The 23,090-nt window shown below is 39.8% G+C and overlaps 2 protein-coding genes across 3 annotated transcripts; one reads left to right on the top strand and one right to left on the bottom strand.

Moving 5' to 3' along the window:
- Nucleotides 1-1,283: 1,283 nt before the first annotated feature.
- On the bottom strand, nt 1,284-12,098 carry chst3b (carbohydrate (chondroitin 6) sulfotransferase 3b). Its single transcript, XM_047378056.1, has 3 exons — nt 11,851-12,098; nt 5,733-5,948; nt 1,284-5,187 (listed from the first exon to the last, which is right to left on the bottom strand). Exons 2-3 carry the CDS (start codon nt 5,810-5,812, stop codon nt 3,972-3,974), a joined length of 1,296 nt encoding a protein of 431 aa, XP_047234012.1. The 5' UTR covers nt 5,813-5,948; nt 11,851-12,098; the 3' UTR covers nt 1,284-3,971.
- ghitm (growth hormone inducible transmembrane protein) lies at nt 11,736-22,339 on the top strand. Of its 2 annotated transcripts, none has more exons than XM_047378058.1 (9): nt 11,736-11,756; nt 14,010-14,171; nt 15,444-15,546; nt 15,630-15,741; nt 15,829-15,970; nt 16,091-16,199; nt 20,255-20,443; nt 21,840-22,011; nt 22,094-22,339. In XM_047378058.1, the coding sequence occupies exons 2-9, from the start codon at nt 14,040-14,042 to the stop codon at nt 22,179-22,181; spliced, it is 1,047 nt and encodes a 348-aa protein (XP_047234014.1). In that variant the 5' UTR covers nt 11,736-11,756; nt 14,010-14,039; the 3' UTR covers nt 22,182-22,339. The 2 variants fall into 2 exon arrangements, with proteins under 2 accessions (XP_047234014.1, XP_047234013.1); XM_047378057.1 differs by lacking the exon at nt 11,736-11,756 and adding an exon at nt 13,012-13,129.
- The last annotated feature ends 751 nt before the right edge of the window (nt 22,340-23,090 follow it).

The following is a 23,090-nucleotide window of genomic DNA, read 5'->3' as shown; positions in this document are numbered from 1 at the left end:
ATCAATCAAATGACAACCCAAAGTTCAGTTTTTCAGAAATGTGACTATTAAACGATAAAAAAGTTGATTTAATACAGAAATGTTATGGCCTGCACAACTGCTGGGGACTGCTGAAATGACAGTTGTCCAGCAGACAGTCACTGACCTTCTCCAAAAGGAGGCTATTGCTAAAGAAATTCCAGTCGAAAGTTGACTGAAAGGATAAAGTGTGGTGGAAAAAGGTCCACAGCAACAGGGATAACTGCAGTCGTAAGAAGATTGTGAAGCAAAGCTCATTCAAGAATGTTGGACATTCACAAGGCCTAAACTACAGCTTGAGATGGCGCTTCAAAAACCACCACACACGGGCGTATTTAGAACATGGGCTATAACTGCCCCAGTCCTTGTTTTTACCCACTCCTGAAGCCCACCATTAAAGCATCCTGGGCTTCCTTAACACCCCAGACTGCATTCGGGCTAATCACCTTCACACCACATTGCATTGATGCAGTAATTCAAGCAAAAGGAGCCCTGACCAAGTATTCAGTACTTACCCTATAAAGTGCTTGATCTAATTTTCAGTGGGCTCACATTCCTGTATTATAATCCGTTTTTTGGTCTTTTGCAATATTCAAAACATCTGAAAAGCTGAATTTGACCTCTATGCCGTAACCATTAAAATTAATGAAAATAAATGCTTGAAATGTTTGAAATTATATCATTTACAAGTTTTCTCTTTAAATTAAACCACTGAAGTACATTTTTACTTTTTGATTATTTTGATTTCGTTACACATATGCAGCAACTTGTTTGCTAAAAGGATCCAGTTTCATAAACATATAAATACCTAATTTTAAATCACTTTAGACAAATCCTCACCACTGTTACTTTTTCATAGTCTGAAAGGTAATTAAAAACAGCTTTTAGTGTTTTAAACCATTATGTTGGTAATTTTGATTAACCAACAATCAGGAAATGATTCAGTGCTTTAAAACAGACTTGTCTGCTTTTAAACTGTTGATTAAAGCAGGAATTCTGTGGTTTTGTGTTGTTTTCTTAGCCAACCACCCGTCAAGAACTTAACTAACTAGTTGCCATCTGTACTAATGCAACAAGTACAGAGGGCAGATCTCAGCTTTTCTCACCAAATGCTACCAGTGCATATTGGCAGGAGCAGCAAGCATAGCAGAAAATCTTCACTTTAAAAAACATCTGTGCTACTGAGGTGAGGACTGGAGACTTTTACAAATATATTTGCAGTTTCTTTTTTTGTTTGTTTGTTTTACAAAAATAAACATTTACACTTAATTTAAAAGTAGATTTATTGCAACAGACAAAAGGCAAACACCAGAACATAAAAAGAGACCAGGGTATTGTGGCCTCTTATCAACACCTGCCAAGAGACTTCTGTCAACAGACAGAGACCTGTCGACAAACCTTGCACAATCCTGCAAACCAGTTGCAGTTGGAATGTTATCTAACACTAGAGTAGCAACATCTGTTTCAGGTGATCTTTACCACCTAAAGAATATTTGGATCAGCTTAAGGCAAAATAGCAAATGTATCTTCAACAAAGGTAAAATACAGACTTGTTGAATAACAACTTGTGCATAGGTGCAAGAACAGCACATTCAGACAGTATGGAAAAATGAACGAATAAAAACATTTGCATGAGGCATTACTTCCTAAAAAGATAAACTATTGCATGGCAAGACACTGGTATTTGCCCTTTCAAACAAAAGCATTGTTGTTCAAAGTAATTTCATTTTTTCTGTGTCTTTAAGTATAATTACAACTCTTGTTGCTCCTGCAGGAAGGACTTCAAGAACCACCAGAAATGGAAAAAAAAAAAAAAACACCAGTGGAGGTTTCTGGTAATATTTATATAAACAGCTCATTGTTTTTCATAAAGCCACAGCTATCATATTGGAGTTTCAGGAAATAAAAAAGACAAGGGGTAGCAGCATTATTTGTATTGCATTGACATAACAGTTTGGAGTGCAAAAAGAACTGAACTTTGCCTGTGATCAAAGTTCAGTTATAAATAAAAAATATCATGCTTACATAGTTTTAAAAGCTTAAAATGACATTACACCATGTTCATGTAAAAAAAAAAAAAACTAAAAACAGACTAAATCTGTTTACGACAAATGACTGTAATAAATATAATCAATGCGAACAGGTTTTAAAGGAATATTACAGATTTTTTGAAGTGAGGCACTGCAAAGTTATTATTAATAAATATTAAAATACATAAAAAGAAGCTAACAAAAAAAATTAAAAAGAATTCCCCTACCTGTAAAGACATCATATTGCCATGAGTTATATGCAGTATTGGTGATCAGAAAAATATATTGACAAATCGGAGCAGTCAGCCATTTTCTACCACTTATTCCATAGTGGGTTGTGGGGGAGCTGGTGCCTATCTCCTGCAATCTATGGGCAAGAGGCAGGGTACACCCTGGACAGTTCACCTGTCCATCGTAGGGCAACCCACAAACAACCATGCACACACACTCATATACCTAAGGGCAATTTAGAGAGACCATTTAACCTAACAGGCATGTGTTTGGACTGTGGGAGGAAGCTGGAGTACCTGGTGAGAACCCATACATGTACGGGGAGAACATGCAAACTCCATGCAGAAAGACCCCTGGCTGGGAATTGAACCCAGGACCTTCTTGCTGCAAGGCAACAGTGCTACCAACTGCACCACTGTGCAGCCCAACATTGGAGCAGTGGAAGGCTAATTGCTAGTCAGACTTACCTGCTCTAGTTGATCTAAGCCAGTGTTTCCTAAAATGGGTCCTCTGGGCCCACAGTCCTTCATGTTTTAGACGTGTCTCTGCTTCAGCACAGCTGAAAAAAATGATTGCATCACTTTCTCAGGGTGCCTTCAAGTGCCACAGAAGCCTGTTAAACACCCATTATTTTAAGTCGGGTGTGTGGCAGCAGGGAAACTCCTAAAACATGTAGGACACTGGGCCCTAAGGACCAGGGTTAAGAAACCCCGATCTAAACAATTTGAAAGAACTCAGAAAACAAGCAGTTATATCCATGGAACACACAGTTTTAGCTGTCATTAACCATCTACACTTTCACAGGAAACAGGTTTTTTGTTGCTTTTCCAACCAATCAACTTTAGCGTTACTATGGTGACGTTGTATTGGTTGCTCAACCCACTTCATTAGCTGCAACTCGTCAGGCAACACTAACTTCATCAAGAGTGGAGAAAGACTATAGGATTCTGAGCCAGACTGTCATTTTATGTAATGGTGTTAAAAAGGCAATATTCCTGTGCTTATCCAGGTCTCACTTGGAAATTACTTTGACAGATTTTCAATCAACTGATTGGGTAGTTTTATACAGCCTCCACCAGCGAAACTTTTGCACAGCAACAGAGAAGTTGTTGTAACAAAAAAATGAGACAACATCCAACAACTGCAATAAAAGGGCGAAGCAGAGAAAAAACATATACAGGGCAGAGTGATTAATGGGACAATAAATAGATTAGACTAATTAATTAGAGAGAAACCTTGGGACAGATACAACAGGAATATTTATGAAAAGGAATGGCTGAACAGAAGCTAACATACTGAAACCAGAAAACTGGACAAACAGGACAGAAAAGATGAGAATGAATTAAATTACCAAGCCAAAATTTAATAATGAAACTCAGAAGCAAGAAATCATTTAGAAATCAGGGAACTTAATCAAAACATGGAAGACATGGAATACACATAAACATAAAGCTCTTAACAACAGGACATGTAGCTGGTTACTATACACTAATTCACCTCCCACAGATTTTCAGTTTCAGTTTTTATATTATTAAACTCAACATGATCTGTTTGAATGGCTGCTAGCCTTGCTTTTTCTTACAATTGTACTGGGATATGACATTTGTCTACTACAGGTAAGAAAACCATAACTAATAATAACTTCATTGAGCCTCACTTCAAAATATTAAGGTAATAAACAATTTTGTCCTATTACACGCTGAAGACTTTATCTTCAATAAGACTTATAGATTTGTCTGTAAGCATCTTTTCACTACTTACAAACTTGTACCCAAACAGCTTCAGTGTTGGCCCACACGCTCTCTGCACAACCTGAGCTATCTTGAATGGTAAACTAAACCTCCATTTCTCCACTTGTTCAGAGGAGTTCTTCTGGGTAGAGTAAACCCCACTGATTTCCTTAGAAACCTGAGTGTTCTTCAGGATCCAGGCTTTTACTTGTGGAGTCAGAGGAATTCCAGAAAATCTGAACATCTCGGTTGCCTTCCTCATGGGAAAACGAGCAATGTCCTCATATCGCACCAACATGTACCGACTGCGCAGCCATGGGGGCTGCCTGAGGCCGACTTCCGCAGACAGCCGAATGTTGTCACAATTGCCTTTCAGCTTCTTCACCTCATCCTCATCAAGGGGCCTGTCCCCACCTAGGGCCCACTGCTTCCAGCTCTTATACTTGGCAGCAAACGCGACCATGCGCGAGGCCAGCACGGCCCGAGGATCCCGAACCAACTGGATGAATCTGATGTCAAGACGCGGATCCTCAGCAAGTGGACGGAGGTTCTCAAGCTGGCGCACCCTTACAGACTTGATGACCCTGTGATCCTTTTTAACACAAGACTCTGATGCCATGGTCAGGTTTAGGGGCCCACAGCGTCTGATTTTGCAGCGATAGCGCTCAAAAATGCCTTTGATGACAGGGCTGCAGACAGACTCCTCACACAGAGAGCTGCTGGACTCTCTGCGGAAAAGGCTAGTGGTTATGTGGCTCACTGGAAGTGGGTCAATGAAGCTTTCCAGCAGGGAAAAGTCGCACAGGAAAAGTTGCTGAAGAACGTCACGGTACGCCTTGGCAGACGCAGTAGCATTTGTGCCTCCAGTGTCCAGAGTCAACATCTTCTCCACATGCCACAAAGGCTCAAATAGGTAAAACATGTTGTCACCTTGCTGGTTGAAAAACTCGCCTACAAACGAGGATCCAGTCCTAGTGGTGGCCAGCAGGAGAACATGTTTCCTTACGTTTTTCACCACCTCTTGGTGTTCGGTGTAGTTCTCCAGGCGCTGTTTCATCACCATGAAGTCTTTGCTGAGTGTGGGGAAGGAAAAATTGTGCTTCAGCGATAAGTGAGAGAAAACGCCGGCCTGTAAAGGAGTTTGGGGGGTCTGCTTTAGGTTCAGCTTATCTGACACCCTAAAAAATGTGGAAAAGCACAGTTTTCAAGTTAAAATACAGCCTTGTGTTTTTAAACTAATGCTTGTAGTTGCAATAATGGAGTTTCAAAGATCTAACCTGCTTGAAACAAAAAGTTCATTTGTTGAGGTGAATATGAAATGGGGCCATCTACTCGGAGACATTTCATATCTACCGTGCATCCATTTTTTTAAAGTAATTTTCAACTCATTCTCTCCTGTTGTGGTTTTATGAATCCAATAATTAATATCTACCAGCAAGAGGTCTCTTAAGAGTTATTTTGGTTTGACCAGGAGTCCTAATCTCTCGTACCTCTTGAAAGACAATTGTCCCAACTTTTTTTGAAAACATCATACACTTAAATAAAAGTAGATGGGAAATTTAAGCATTTTTATGATCATTTATCTACATAATTTATGAAAGTGCATTTTTAAGATCATTGGTACAAAAAGTTTGTTTACAGGTGCAAAATGGAATTAGGACGAGACCAAATGGGGGTTCAACTTTGCAAAGAGATGGACTGACCAGAAGCACAATAAACTCACCTTGAGATGATCCTGTTTTCCTTCTCAATGATAACAAGTGCCACAAAGAAGACGATTGGTATCATGTATTTGATCCTCATTCTTGGAGGTGGCTGCGTCTAGATGTAATTTTAGGCACTGCTTCCAAATAGATTCTGCCAATCTCTCAAGTCTCCAGTCACCTTCTTAAGGAGCCTTTCAATTATTTGTGTTCCCCAATGTAGGCAATGTTTTATCCTGTAAAATTAAATCAATATCAACCTGTCAGTATGACATTTTGTACATCTGAAGACAGACAGCTGTGAGCAATGGCTCTGTCTTTTTATGATATTCACTTATTAGGAGGAAGTTCATGTATAAAACTGCAGTGTGATGCTGAGTCACATAGGCGGTTACACAAAGCATTTTGATGCTCTAAAGACTCTTGCTTCCCTAACTGTTTTAACTGTGCATAGCCGAGTGGCCCTCTCCACTGCAAAATAAATTTGATTTAGGCATTTACTAATACACAAACGTAACCTCTTTCAGAAGATAAGAAGTAAAACAAAGATGAGCGTCTCAGATATAAGCCAGTCCTTGCCATGAGGAAGTCCTTGTTATCTTTAAGTGCACCAGTGCATTTTAGGAAAATGCCCACCCACCATGCCAGACTAAGGGCTGGGGAACATAGAGACACTGTATTTATGAGTTAGCCATGCCTAGAAGTTCTTTTTAAAACCGAGCAGACAAACAACTGAGTGTAGAGTAAAATATGAGTGACAGGCTGCAATCAAGCACAATCTATCCAATTAAACTATTATCCCACTCCTGCAAAGCTGCTTGCCAAAAAACTCACGGGTAGTTGGGCTTTAAGTGATACTCTCTACCACCCGCAGATGTAGGCAGCAGAGCAGCTGGGCATCCAGAGTTCCAGCTTCTCTTCTTTGTCAACACTGGGAGAAAATATTGTGAACAATCAACTACTTTTGTGCCACTAAAGCGATCAGTAAAACTGCACATGTCCTGATCTTGAGAACTAAAGCTGTGCTGTGCTGAAATTGATATGGAAGGCCTGGCTGTCACAGAGCCATAAATTGCAGTGCTCTAACCCTGGAGGCCAGTTATAACTTTTATAAGTCTTTAGACTGCAGGGGATGGATAGTTAAATGAAGATAAGGGTGGGTTTAATAGCACCTTGATGCTAACATATTGCACATTTTTGAAAGATTAGTACTGGTTTACTTTTAAGATAATTGCAGCTTAACTCAGATCACTGACTAATCTTCAGACTTTAATATAATCCTGACAAACAGGGACATACTGGGGCATCTTGTATGAATTAAAGTTTTTTGTTCTGTTTGTCCTCAAATTTAAAATTCTGAAGCCTTTAAAATGTCTTCTTTCATGATAACCCTGTATATAGCTCAGCCTTCTTCCCATTATCTCTGGCCAGCTTCCCAGTCCCTGTGGAAGAAAGACTCCCCTCAGCATAGTGAACAACCGTGTTCGGTGTGATGTGCAGCGTATATTCTATTAGTCTATTTCTATTTTGTTCTAATAAATTGTAGCAACAATTTATAATATCTAACTAATTGTACTGTTATCTGTGGTTGTGCATTTCTGTTCAATTTTTGTTCATTCATTTTTTATTTTTTTATTTTACTATTTATGATTTTATATTTTGGCTGTTTTATTTTCATTTTTTTACATTTACAAAATTGCATTTCTTCAGCTCCTCACTTTGAAAAAAACTATGATTTATCTATCTATCTATCTATCTATCTATCTATCTATCTATCTATCTATCTATCTATCTATCTATCTATCTATCTATCTATCTATCTATCTATCTATCTATCTATCTATCTATCTATCTATCTATCTATCTATCTATCTATCTATCTATCTATCTATCTATCTATCTATCTATCTATCTATCTATCTATCTATCTATCTATCTATCTATCTATCTATCTTATTCTATCTTTTGTGTTTTGTTGTCTTAACATTTTACTGTAATTTGATTGGGTATTTTTCTGGGGCATAGAAGATATATCCTATAGCAACTACCCCTGTACAATGGTCACTCCTATGCTGCCTACCTTCCTTGTTTTTGCGTGTCAACAACACAAACGCAGTAAATGAAACAGCTTCCACATGTAGACAAATGTGGGACGCATCAACAAACTGCTGCTGTTAATCAGTACTGTGAATTGAAATCACTTCTCACTTTTTCACCTCGGGATTTCCAGTGTAATTTTTTTTAAATTTGTGGAACTCTGAGTGCCTTCAGGTTTTTGTGTGAACACAGTTTCAGTTCTCGCATCCCGTCGCGACCTCTGCCCCGGCCAGCTTCGAGCACAGAAGGAGGTCCAAATGACTCCAGTCTCAACACAGGGAATGGTTGGACAGTGCCTGTGAAATTCTCTGAGTGGGAACAGGAAGTTTTGCTGCTCCAGTACAGACAGAGAGACAGCACTGTTGATGTGGAACACCAAGTAATGAAAAAGGTGAACCGTGCACTGAGATGCGCGTTCATTGGAAGGAAACGTCTGCTCTGTCTTGCACCACTCTGCTGCATGCCATGACCACAAAGGGGTCTTTACACGGGAGTGACTCTAAACCTGCTTTTAGGGTGAAGTAGCAGAACACAAATTGCTTGGTCATTTACATGTCACATTATCAGCGGCTAACACCCTGGAAGTCGCAACTCATGCATAATCTAAATGAACTGAACAATGACAGTTTCTAGAAGCAAACTAACATCTGATTTGAGAGAATTTACAGTTTTATCTTGGCAAATATGCTCTGCACTCTCTTATATACCAAATGACAGTACTTGAGCTAAATAACAGAACAAAAAGACACAAGAAGACCGTTATTGACTAACCCCACAAGCAGTTTTTGACAGCTCTATAGTTTTGCAGTTAAATGTGTACTTTTTCCCCATATATAATTTCAGATAAAAAAAATATTTCACATCCAACAATTCATCAAGTAAATAAGTAGTCAGATGTTTTGTCATTTATATAGTAAATTAGATGTACACCAATTATCTCAGCTTATTGCATCTGCTGTGTAAAGGAAAAAAAAAACACTTGAGCTGACATTCGTGAATATTCACAAACCACTGAGGCATATGACACGTTTGATCATCTGCTCATAACAAAACCGCTTGTGCACCATTTATCATCTTATTATAAAATCCTTTTAATAGTTGCTTCTTATTTAATGTAAATCTTATGTGGAGACAAATTAGGCACCAGTCACCCAGGCCTGTTTTGCATGTGACTGTACTGCAACTATGAAATTTGGTTTTGCATACAAATAGTACATATATAAAAAGAAATGCAAAAAATCTCAAATATATATTAGATATCTAAAATAAAGATCAGAGATGCACCAACCAATCAGCCAGGGATTGGAATTGGTCATTTTTTTCATGATTGGCTCTGATTGGTGATCTCCAGGTCAAATACAGAAAGTCAGATTGTTTTCCTTCTTCATCAAGTGCATCAAAACTAAGAGCTTCCACCATTTTAAGTCTATAAATGTAATAACCAACGACATGTAGTTTGAAGTCCTTTTTTTATTTTGGTAAAGATAAAGTAAAGCTCTGTAGTATAAATAGGGATGATCTTGTAATTCCTTAATTTGGAAATCGGTATCGGCCAGGAAAGCCCAATCGGCAGAGGTGGGTAAGTAACTAGTTACATTTACTCAGTCACATTTACTTGAGTAACTTTTTGAAAATAAAATTTAAAGAATAGTTTTACAGCACTGTAATTTTCACTTTTACTTGAGTAATATTATTCTGAAATAATGCTACTCTTACTTGAGTAAGATTTATGACTACTCTGCTTCTTGTTACTTCAGTGAAGAATAAACATGTTTTAACTAAGATGCAACAGACACATACTTTTACAGTTTATATTAAAGTGAGACTTCTTGTTTGAACACCAGCTTCATTGTTCTAATGTTATTTTCTAACTGTAGAACCTGCTGCACCATTTGGAGTCCAAGTGAATATACAAAAAGTACATGTTACCAGTGGTACTAAGTACTTTTCCTTGCTCTAACATAATGCATTGGCAAATGTATTGCAACTGTATTGCTTTCAGAAGTTTTATGTTGAATACATTTGATTTGGAAAGTTTATTTGTATAGCTTTTTATTTTTGTCTTTAGCATACCAGAATTCGCACGTCTGGTCATATAACTTTTTAAATATTAAATCAGGCTTCATGATCAAACGGTTACTCAGTACTTGAGTAGCTTTTTCAAATGTTATTCTTACTTGATCCGTTTTTTTGGATAAATATATTTTACTTTCATTGGAGTAAACAAAATGCTGAAGTAGTGCTACTCTTTGTTGAGTAAAGTTTTTGGCCTTTCTAACCACCTCTGCTGAGCAGTGCATTTGTGATAAATGCACCGTATCCTGTTATCTTGTATAGTTGTATGTATTGTAATTAATTAGAATTTAAATAACAAATTTAGAATTAGAACGTAAATTGTCATCACATCATCACAACCCCACCTTACGGTGGCGGAAGGTCATAGTAGCTTAATTTGACCGCAAAGTGAGATATATTTTTTAATTATTAATAAGCAGGAATGCAGAGAGATTGTAGTTACATGGAGGATACAAGTATTAGTCGGGGAGTTGAAACCGAAATTCTGCTTGTTGCTGTTTATGTGCAAGCTTGTGTTAGCAATGGAGGTGTACTCCAATGACAATGAGCTTGCAAATTTAGAGAGTGAAAATGTTGCCAGTTATTTTCTAAACAACTCAAACTCAGTCAGATTGGACGGAGAGAGTCTGCAAACAGCAGTCTTTAAGTCTTTTTTCTTATTTCAAGTTCACAGATTTTCAGATAAGTCTCAGTATTTAAGTCTGGAGTTTGACTGGGATATTCTAACAGATATATTTTGACATATATCTTTTCATTACAGCTTTGGCTGTATGTGTGGAGTCATTGTCCAGCTGGAAGGTAAACCTTGGTCTCAAGTCCTTTGCAGCCTCTTCCAGGATCCCCCCCTTTTTAAGCTCAATCACCATCCCATCAACTCTGAGCAGCTTCCCTGTTCCTGCTGAAGAAAAGCATCCCCCCAGCATGATGCTGTCACTACCATGTTTCATTGCAGGGATGGTCTGTTTTTTTCTGCCACATAAAGTGTCTCATATGTAGACCAAATATTCAGTTTTGGTTTAATCTGACCAAAATATCTTCTTTAACATGTTTGCTGTGTCCCCTATCACCTGTGTCAATACCCCAAACAAGTCTTCCTATGGCTTTCTTCTAACAATGACTTTTTCTCTGACACTCTATTAGGCTAGATGTTTGGAGAGCATGAATAATAGTTTTCCTGCCTGCAAATTCTTCCACCTGCGCTGTGGATCGCTGCAGCTCCTCCAGAGTGGGTCAATTGGCAGCTTCTCCAATAAATGCTCTCCTTGCCCAGGTTGTAAATTTAGGTGGACATACATGTCTTGGTTGGTTTGCAGTTTTGCCATAATCTTTCTATTTCTAGATGATGGAGTGAACAGTGCCCTGTGAGATGTTCAAAGCTTGGGTTATTGTTTTATAACCTAACCCCGCTTTTCATGATACTGTTTATTTACACTGATCTCCTCTAACAAACCTATGAGCCCTATACGCAACCACTGTATTTATGCTGAGATTAAACTGAACAAAGGATGACCCTACTGATTAAATGACTTCAGAAGGCAACTGGTTGGTAAAGGAAGTTGAATACAAATGCTTACTATATTTTTATGACTACATTGAAAACTTGGGTTGTGATGTTAGAAAATGTGGAAAAGTTGCAGAAACCATGCAGCACAATTGAAGCACATGCATGCTTTGATTTATAGAACCATAAAGGACATCACGATATCTAAAATCAACCGGGGAGACGCAAATAATTAAAAATAAATAAATCGGAACGGTAACGTCTTGTTAATTCTTCCCTAAGTCATGAGAAACAAATCGAAAGCATTCCGCCCTAATAACGGACGCATGACCAAAGTCATACGTATTTACTTTGGAAAGACCTGTTTGAGGTAGGTATATATATTGCAAACTTTGAACTTAATGTGTTTCTCAGCAGGTTGCAATTAGTACCTAAAGTTTAATTCAAACTTGTTAAGAACCAACCATTATGATGATGATTGCTGAAGACGTCCCGCTTTCATTCCACTTGTTCAGCCTCTTCTCAAAGTGCGACTCGGTAGAGAAACTGATTCCATTACTTTTAAAATGCGGCTTTACTTCTGCGACCGAAAACGATCCATTTCAGAAGCATATGGTGTAGTCTCGTTGAGCACATCGTGAGAATTCAGTAAAACCATGGTGAGAAGGTTGGTGGGGACAGCATCCCCTGTAACTGAATGAGAACTCTGTCTAGCAGTTGCAGCTCACCTATTCGCACAGACTAAACTTTGGTTACAGAGGAGCGGAGCTTCAAGTAGGCGGCGCGCCATCAGGGATCCCATACATTGAACCAACGGATTAACCGCATATCAACTAAACTTTACACACATAAAACGTCTTCTTAGCAGTTCTACAGGAAAAAAATATTTAGGCACATTTAGCTATTTGAATTAAAATTCCAGGTTTTGGAAGAGATCGTTTTAGTCTCAGCAAAATAAGGAGGGCTCCATCTAGTGGACATATGTGCACCCAGCATGATAAGACTTTAGTTGGCCTTTAGCGCAGTTATTCGGAGGTTTGTGGTAGTCGACTTGCCTTGTAAACTGCATCATTTGAGTTCAAATGTTGGATGTCCATTCACAAGCTTCTCACAATAGTTTGCTAGATTTCTGGAGCACAACACCAGACAGTAAAAGTCAAAACCTGGACATTTAAAATGTTTAGTGAAATTGAAATGTGTAATTTAAGTGTACCCTTCAACAAACTGTGCAGTGCCATGGATATGAATGTTGTTTTTTCCTCTTGTCTTTGAAATCAAATAACAGGATGAAGTCCAAGTTCTGTTGTAGTGTTGTTTCCAATGGTCTGTATGCAGGTACTTGAAAAACACGTAGTATTTACATCGGTTGTAGCTACTTCATATAAAAGATTTTATGAACAACCGCTCAAAATGTATATTATCAAAGAGTGTGGGCTGTATGATGTAACAATCTTATTTCCGTCGCTCTGTATCACACAAACTATTTAAAATTTAATGAAAAAACCTTAATCAAGGACCAGGGGTGTTTTTAACCCGTCCCAGCATTTTTACACGCCTTTTTTATATCTTACTATCCTGCTTTATGATCATTAAGAATGTTGAACTACAATTCTTAGCTATTCTGTCGCTTAGTGATGACGCAGATTCTAGAATCTTCCGGAAGAGCTATAGCGCGTTGCGAACAGATGCGTCAGAGACTTGCGCATTTCAAACTAGGAAGGTGAACCTCGGACGTTTCTCTCGGTAAGAAGCGTTTACTCAAAGTCTTTATTACAGCACCGAAATATATTTGCGGTATGTTAAGCCATTTATTTAGTGCCACCATTGCAATTCGGGTTATCTCAAAACTGTTTTAGGCATCGCCTACGCAGTTAAACGTTGCTACCATTGGTTGTTACTTAACCTGAGCTAGCTTACTGAGTTAAATAATTTGCTCTGGCTTCGTGAGTTGTTTTGTTTTTTATTAAACGGGAAATATTCTTAAAATTAGTTATGTTGCTTTGGCAGTCATTTGGACTTGACGTTGGAAATAACAGTGTCTTGCCTTCAATTTTGTTTAAAATAACACGCTAATCTGTTATTTTATGTTTTCAAGTACGTTTATATACCGAGAATCAAATAATTTGAAATGTTAGCACATTTTGATTTTAGCCCCGCAAAATTAACAGAGCTTGTAAATACCTATATTGGTTTTAATTTATCTTTGGAAAACAACTTTTAATCTTTCTTTATTTAGAAACTGTAACATAATACGTCTTGAAAATGTATATCATAACCTAGAGTACCTTAAATATGTTTTCACATTTTTGTGAGCTTCATTTTACGTTATAACAGATGAGCAAACATTTTAAAAAGTAGAAATTGAAACAAATTATTATACTTAAGCAATTATAACGAAAACGTGGTATGTATAAAAACATATAGACAATAAGATAAACGTAAAACATAAATAATAAACAGAGATATGCAAATGAAAAGATTAAATTATTTGTAATAAATTGTAAAATAAAAGCAAAAAGATAAGAATATAAAACTTGCTTATTTAAATTAAAATAAATAAAATGCATATAAAAAAATAAACAAATGTTTATTAAACTTGTGTGAATTTCTGTGTATTTTTCAGGTCATTACAGGCTAGCAGCAAATTCCTAACATGTTGGTGGTGAGGCTGACGTGTCTGAGGAGTCTCCCATTAGTGGGGCTCCGTCCTATGCTGTCACAGGGCTCCTCAGCCCTGAGAGCACCCACCCTGAAGGCCTGTCCCCCTATGCTTAGGCCCCAGCAGGTATTGTAAAGGTTTCAATCTCTTGATTGGTAAACACGTCTCTCTTATGTTCCTTGCTTGCCAAATTTGATCTTTTTGAAGGATTGGCTGGTACAGCACTGTTCACGATTGACATTATGATCTTTTGGTGTTTTTGCATCTTACTGTAGTATGTTTGAGTTGGTCATTCTTTTTTTTTTTTTTTGTGGCGTGCTGCCCAGTTAGTTTTATTATACTAAAGGCTTGAGAGCTCTTGTTCTGCTTCTTTGTGGCTCCCAAATAAGAACATATATGGAAACTTGCAAAATTATTCACACCCCTTAAGCTAGGTTTTGACCTAAAGCAAAAAAATGCAGCACATTTAGGAATACTTAACACTGCAAATCGCATCCCTTCTATTGAAGAAGTAAACATTTTGGGCTTTATGAGGAGGTTTTTGTCCCAGCCACGGCAATAACAAGGACAAAGACTTTAAAGCGGCAGACTGCGGACTTCTGACCACAGTGAAGTTGGTTTTAGGTTAAATATTTGTTTTGCACGAATTCACCGGGCGCTTCCTCCAGTTTGATCTGATGCAAGCAACCTGACTATGGGCAGCTGCTCTCTGCCTGCTCCCTCCTCGGGCACAGGGTGGTTTGCTTGAAGGCCGTCAGTAAAAGTCATCAGCTGATTTATTAAATACAGCGCCTTCAGAAAGCTGATGTGTCCTTTTTCTTTTCCTACAGCCTTCAGAATGTCTCTACTACTATTTCTTATGTAAATAAGATTTTGTTTGATTCAGGATAAATACATTTGATTTTAAAAACTGTCTCTTTAAAACTTTTGAAATGGAAGAAGATAATAATCTGGCCAATAAACACATCAGAATAGATGAGAAACTTGTCAGACAAGACCTGCTCAGCACATTTTTGTACCAGTCAGCTATCACAATTTGGGAGACCTCCCTTCTCAATTTAAACTGAGATAATTGTGTTTTACAGTTGAAACTGTAAAACACAATTAGTTGATTGATTTAAATACTCACCAGCCTGTAGCATATCAAGCAATCCCTCTGCCATCAATATAGTGTGTGCTATTTCAATATTTTAAAAGATTTTAGGCCCTTATGAATTTTCACATACAAGCTTTACTTTCATGACAGTTGCACTAAGTGTGTTTGGATTAAGTGAATAAAACGAGATGCTGTTGACATATGTTGATTTACATAAAAGCTTAAATTTGACAATTCAATTTCAAATATAAAACAGCATCTACAGGTTTTTTTTTTTGTCAAATATCTTTTTCAATCCAAAGGGTTATTCCTCAAAGGCCAGATTTGGATTCCGCCGTGCAAAAACCAGCAGGGAGCAGCTGAAAGAAGCAGCTTTTGAACCAGCAACTGATACAGCCATCAAAAGTAATTGCTTTGCATACAAACAAAAATATATATATCATGCCATTGAAAATAATATGTAAAATTGTATTTGTGTTGCATGCTAGTTGACAGCATGGGCAGAATGATTCTTGCCGGAGGCGCGGTGGTGGGCCTTGGAGCTCTTTGCTATTATGGTCTCGGCATGTCTAATGAAATCGGAGCCCTTGAGAAATCAATGTGAGTAACGAGGATGTTTATAAATATTTTATATCGCATTTCAAATTCTGTTCAATACCTTCTAAGGCTCATTTTCCCTTCATTCAGGATCTGGCCTCAATATGTGAAGGACAGAATCCACTCCACCTACATGTACTTTGCAGGCAGCATTGGACTGACGGCTTTGTCGGCTGTAGCTGTTAGCAGGACCCCAGCACTGATGGGTCTAATGATGAGGGGGTCCTGGTTGGTGAGTTTTGTTGCCTAAATCAATTTTGGGCTTTTAGCTAATCTTTGCTTTACTTTCAAATTAGTTTTGGAATCATTTGTTATTTCTAGTTGAATTTATTTATTGTTCTTTATTTTTAAGGCAATTGGAGCAACTTTTGCAGCGATGATTGGAGCAGGGATGCTGGTTCGGTCCATCTCATATGAGCACAGCCCAATGCCCAAACACCTTGCTTGGATGCTCCATGCAGGTTTGCTACTTGATGTTTTACAGGAAAAGCATGTTGTTTTTTTAAAGTTGGGGTGAAAAGTTTTGAGAATGACACGTTTGTTTTTCAGAACCTTTAGAGCTTTGGCGTTGTTTGAGCTTTTTGTCAGACTTTCTGTGGTGTACTGAAGTTTAGTGATAAACATAAGTTTGAAAGGCTTTTACTGAGAAATACTGCAGGTTTATGCAGAGCCTCAGTTTGTTTCAGTGGCCTTAAGATGTGCAGTTTTCTGACTATTGACCCCAAATTTCAAAGTTTTGGTCCATGAGTCGCTTAGTTATCACTTTTGCCTTGTGACATCCTTTGTGAAAGTACTCGTACTCGTCGTCTTCCGCTTATCCGGGACCGGGTCGCAGGGGCAGCAGACTCAGCAGAGACGCCCAGACGTCCCTCTCTCCAGACACCTCCTCCAGGGGGAGCCCAAGGCGTTCCCGGGCCAGCCGAGTCCCTCCAGCGTGTCCTGGGCCTCCTCCCGGTGGGACGTGCCTGGAACAGCTCCCGAGGAAGGCGTCCAGGAGGCATCCGGTATAGATGCCCGAGCCACCTCAACTGGCTCCTCTCGATGTGGAGGAGCAGCGGCTCTACTCCGAGCCCCTCCCGGATGGCCGAGCTCCTCACCCTATCTCTAAGGGAGTGCCCGGCCACCCTACGGAGGAAGCTCATTTCCGCCGCTTGTATCCGGGATCTCGTTCTTTCGGTCATGACCCAATGTTCATGGCCATAGGTGAGGGTAGGAACATAGACCGACCGGTAAATTGAGAGCTTTGCTTTTCGGCTCAGCTCTCTCTTCACCACAACGGACCGGCACAGCGCCCCCATTACTGTGGCAGCCGCACTGATCCATCTGTCGATCTCCTGCTCCATTCTTCCCTCACTCGTGAACAAGACCCCGAGATACTTAAACTCCTCCACTTGAGGCAGGAACTCCCCTCCAACCTGAAGAGCCACCCTTTTCCGGTCGAGTACCATGGCCTCGGACTTGGAGGAGCTGATCCTCATCCCAGCCGCTTCACACTCGGCTGCGAACCGCCACAGCGCATGCTGTAGGTCTTGGCTAGAAGGGGCCAGCAGGACCACGTCATCTGCAAAAAGAAGAGACGAAATCCACTGGTCCCCAAACCCGACCCCCTCCGGCCCTTGGCTGCATTTAGAAATCCTGTCCATAAAAGTTATGAACAGGACCGGTGACAAAGGGCAGCCCTGCCGGAGTCCAACATGCACCGGGAACAGGTCCGACTTAGTGCCGGCAATGCGGACCAAACTCCTGCTCCGCTCGTACAGGGACCGGATGGCCCCTAATAAAGGGCCCCCGATTCCATACTCCTGGAGCACCCCCCACAGGGCATCACAAGGGACACAGTCGAATGCCTTCTCCAGGTCCACAAAACACATGTGAACCGGTTGGGCAAACTCCCATGAACCCTCGAGCACCCTGTAGAGGGTATAGAGCTGGTCCAGTGTTCCACGGCCGGGACGAAAACCACACTGTTCCTCCTGAAGCCGAGGTTCGACTATCGGTCGGACTCTCCTCTCCAATACCCTGGCGTAGGCCTTACCAGGGAGGCTGAGGAGTGTGATCCCCCTGTACTTGGAACACACCCTCCTTCTTATGAAGGGGGACCACCACCCCAGCCTGGGTGATGGAAGAGTCCAACCCCGGGTCCTCAGCCTCTGTTTCCACCACGGAATGCGAGATGGCAGGATTGAGGAGTTCCTTGAAGTACTCCTTCCACCGCCCGATAATGTCCTCAGTCGAGGTCAGCAGTCTCCCGCCCCCACTATAAACAGTGTTGGCGAAGCACTGCTTCCCCCTCCTGAGGCGCCGGACGATTTGCCAGAATCGCTTCGAGGCCAACCGGTAGTCCTTCTCCATGGCCTCACCAAACTCCTCCCAGGCCCGAGTTTTTGCCTCTGCCACAGCCCGGGCCGCAGCACGCTTGGCCTCACGGTACCCGTCAGCCGCCTCAGGAGTCCCACAAGCCAACCACAGCCGATAGGACTCCTTCTTCAGCTTGACAGCATCCCTTACTGCCGGTGTCCACCACCGGGTTCTGGGATTGCCGCCATGACAGGCACCACAGACCTTACGGCCGCAGCTACGAGCAGCAGCATCGACAATAGATGCGGAGAACAAGGTCCACTCGGACTCTATGTCTCCAACATCCCCCGGGATCTGGTCGAAGCTCTCCCGGAGGTGGGAGTTGAATACATCCCTGGCCAGGGGTTCCCAGCAGACCCTCACTATGTGCTTGGGCCTGCCAGGTCTGTCCGGCTTTCTCCTCCTCCAGCAGATCCAACTCACCACCAGGTGGTGATCAGTGGACAGCTCAGCCCCTCTCTTCACCCGAGTGTCCAAAACATGCAGCCGAAGGTCTGATGATACGACAACAAAGTTGATCATCGACCTCCTGCCTATGGTGTCTTGGTGCCAAGTGCACTGATGGACACCCTTATGTTTGAACATGGTGTTCATTATGGACAATCCGTGACTAGCACAGAAGTCCAATAACAAAACACCACTCGGATTCAGATCGGGGAGGCCATTCCTCCCGATCACGCCTCTCCAGATGTCACTGTCGTTTCCCACGTGGGCGTTGAAGTCCCCCAGCAGAATAATGGCTTTGTGAAAGGCATTGCTCAATGCCAGTATGCTCACGGGTTGTAAGGAAAAGCTCCTATTGGAGAAAGGTTTCCATTCTTTACTTGTGGTAGGTTTTAGGCAAAATTGTGAGTGAGCCTACTTTTAATTACAGGGAAACCTCATAAATGACTCGTCATAGCTCTTACCTTTTTATCTCCAGACAGAAGTCTGAAGGGGAAAGTCATGTAAGACGATAACTTTACTCTTGTCCTCTGCAGTCCAATCATGGTTCCTTCTGCAGAATTTCAGTCTGTCCTTGTTGTCTAATTTGGAGAGAAGTTGGGGTTTTTTGCTGTCTTCCGTGGCCCAAGGCCTTTGACCAAAAGTCTTCATCTTAATGTGTGAGCAAAAAATGCACACACCTGCCTGCTGCCATTTTTGAGCAAGCTCTGCACTAGTGGTGACCCAATCCATCAGTTGAATCATCTTCAGAAAACCGTCCTGATACTTGCTTGACTTCCTTAGGTGTGTTGAAGCTTTCCTTTCTGCAGTCAAGCTCCTCTTTAGGTTGTTAATGATCCTAAATGTCGCTAATTTGGGTGCAATCATACATTAGTAGAAAGAATTTAGGAGCAATATCATTCCATTTGAAGTCGTTATGATGCAAAGCAATGACGGCAACAAATGGTTCCTTCTGAGGGCACTGATCTCTTCTTTTAAGCACCCTTTCTGATTTTCAAATTCACACAGATTGAGTTATATCAGCTGCCTTATCCTCTGTAATAGAGCTTCTGTCAACAGAGTTAAATATGCGATCTTTGAAATGATGCAGTTTCGGTGACAGATTTAAAACAAGGTTTAAATGTTTTTTTGTGATTTACTTAATTTTGATTCACTATCAGTAACTTTGCAGCTAATTGAATTTCATTTGATCATTCTTCTGAGCAACCTATAGTCAGTACAAATTGCTAACATAACAAAGGCAGTTAAGTTTGTGAAAAACAAGATTTTTCAAAACTTTGCCGCATTGTTTTACACGTTGTAATCTCTGGTATGTAGTTGCATTAGTTTAGCGCTAGAGGGCAGCAAAGGACATATTAAAAATATTAAAGGCAGTTGTTTTTTTTAAGCCTTTAAAGTTTAGTTTTGCAGTTGTGGTAATGTTACCTGTAATATTTATTTATTCTTACTTTGATTTTGATACATGGTGTTATGCATAATTATAGAATATAACACACCAACAACACAAATAATTGACAAATTTTTATTAAGCAGAATATTACCCTTTTGTGCTGTTCTGTAATTTGAAGAATAACACAAGTATAACAAATTGATATGGGTTGAACTGTCTGCTCGAGTAGACATGAACAGTTTACACTTATGGTAACAATTTATTTTGTTGCTGCTGTTTGTAATTTTTTATTTGCTTGCTTTCGTTTCTTTATTTGTTAATAAGGTGTGATGGGTGCTGTCATCGCTCCACTAACTCTACTGGGAGGACCTCTGATGATGAGGGCTGCCTGGTACACAGCAGGCATTGTGGGAGGTCTGTCCACTGTGGCTATGTGCGCTCCAAGTGAGAAGTTCCTCAACATGGGAGGACCTCTTGCTGTCGGCTTTGGAGTGGTATTCGCCTCCTCCCTTGGTTAGTAGTTAAAATGTCTCACTCACAGATAATGAGTAGAATGCTATGCATCAATAAGTAAAAAGTTAATAGGAGTGTTTTTTAACAATATGCAAACTTCTCTGCAGGTGTTTTAGTAATTTATTGACATTTGCTGGTAGTTCCATAAATATTCTAATAATTCCATAAATGTTCTAAAACATTAGGAAGTGTCAGAAGCAAGTTTGCACAAAGTTATTCTCCTGTATGTAAAATACTCAGAAAAAAAACTCCAGACTTTTCACTACTAGATTTTTGCCCTTACTTTGCAGAATAACAGAAGTTGGATGGAGAGAGCCTCTGAATATCAGTTTTTAAGTCTCACTATTCGATTCCTATTAGATATAGGTCTGGACTGGGATATTCTAACACATGAAGATTTTTTAAACTAGCCATGGCTGTAAGTTTAGAGCCTTTGTCCTGGTGGAAGGTGAACCTCCTCCCCAGGCTTGTTTGAAAAAAACACAGATTTGACCAATTTTCCACTCCCCGCTGAAGAAAAGCGTCCCGCAGCTTTATGCTGCCACTACCATGGGTCACCATAGGGATGATGTTTTGAGGGTTATGTGCTGTATTAGTTTTCCACCACACATAGCAGAAAGTTCAGTTTTGGTCACATCTGACAAGAGCACCTTCTCCCAGTTGTTTACTATGCCCACTACATGACTTGTGACTGCAAACATTCTTTCATAAAGCCATGTTTGTGAGAAGCATGAGTAGAGCTGGGCAATATGGAAAAAAAATACTTTCACGATAATATTTTTCATATCAGTATATTGATATATATATCACAATATAAAACAAATCACTCTTTTTGTCAATCTTTATGAAGTGAGATTTGAAGATATCAGAAGATTATTTTTGAAGTTGTGTCATCGAACATTATTCAACTGATAATAAATTCAGAATCAGCTTTATTGCCAAGTTTGTGTACACAAATAAGGAATTTGACTCCAGTACAATTTGCTCCCAGTGGAGATTTTTATCTTTTTTGGCTACAACTGTGCAAACATTAGCCGTTAGCGCATATGGGTGCTACTGTGCAGTCTGTGTCAACGCAACTTTGCGTGGCTCTATTCCAGACGCACAATAGGTCCAGCGTGGAGCAACTCCTAGTATCATTGGCTATTCATCTTGTCTGTATATTGAAGGTCTATATCGACCCTTTCTCATATGTCTGTTGGGGAAAAATTATATCGAGATATATATTGCTATCGTTTTATCGCCCAGCCCTAAGCATAGGTGATAGTTGCTCCGGCTACAGATTCTCCCTCTCAAGCTGTGGAGTACTTTGCTATAGTTAGGTGGTCAGATGTAAAACTGAAAACTCTATGATCACAAGCAGAGTGACTCTCACAACATTTATTTATTTTTTTAGGGTCCATGTTTCTGCCACCCACCTCAGCATTTGGAGCAGGCTTGTATTCCATTGCAGTCTACGGAGGTCTAGTTCTCTTCAGCATGTTCCTCCTCTACGATACACAAAAGGTTATTAAGAGGGCGGAGACACACCCACTTTACGCTGCACAAAAATATGACCCCATAAATGCGTAAGTAATTCCTGCAATTTTTCCACAGTGTACAGTTTTGAATGCGTTATGTGCTGATCTCATGTGTGGATTAATCCAACAGGTGTATGGGGATTTACATGGACACGCTGAACATTTTCATGAGGCTGGTGATGATTCTGGCTGGCGGTGGTGGCGGCAAAAGGAAGTAAACATCGGATTGAGTTTTACTTTCTTCCACTGAGCACAGCAAAACGTTCCAGTGGTTCTGATGTACAAGTGTTATCCTTTAAATACAAGTCTAATGTGACTGGTAGATGATAATAAAGCTTCGGGAGAATTTTGAAGATGGGGATCTGACTCTAAGCTGCCTGTTGGCGATAAAAATCAAGAAGAGAAATATATGTATTTTGATTACACCTTGAAACGGATCTTTTTCTTGATTGTTAAACTTTTGTTCTGAGAGAAAGAATCTGCTAAATCTGTTGGTGTAATGTTGACAAGCTGTTTTTGTATTATACTTTGTTTTGTATTTATTTTTGCTAACTTCAAATATACTTTAGCAGAACTGCTTCATGTCACCAAAATTCTTCTGATTAAAGATTCACTGTTATGTCACCTTAGTTACAGGGTGAATAGGTGACATTAGTTAATATGTTTATAAATATGAATCTATTTCAACACCAATTAATAAACAGTTTAAAAAAATTTTTTGTCTGTGGTGTTTCTGTTTGATTTTTTGTCGATTCGTGTGAAGTAATGTTCCAAGCATATGGTGAAAACATCAGTAGCATACACCAGACCTTTTCACAAAAGCCATTTTTACATACAGGTCCTTCTCAAAATATTAGCATATTGTGATAAAGTTCATTATTTTCCATAATGTCATGATGAAAATGTAACATTCATATATTTTAGATTCATTGCACATTAACTGAAATATTTCAGGTCTTTTATTGTCTTAATACGGATGATTTTGGCATACAGCTCATGAAAACCCAAAATTCCTATCTCACAAAATTAGCATATTTCATCCGACCAATAAAAGAAAAGTGTTTTTAATACAAAAAACGTCAACCTTCAAATAATCATGTACAGTTATGCACTCAATACTTGGTCAG

Source organism: Girardinichthys multiradiatus, chromosome 10 (assembly GCF_021462225.1).
Source record: "Girardinichthys multiradiatus isolate DD_20200921_A chromosome 10, DD_fGirMul_XY1, whole genome shotgun sequence".
Taxonomy (NCBI): domain Eukaryota; kingdom Metazoa; phylum Chordata; class Actinopteri; order Cyprinodontiformes; family Goodeidae; genus Girardinichthys; species Girardinichthys multiradiatus.
This window is presented reverse-complemented; position numbering and strand designations above follow the sequence as displayed.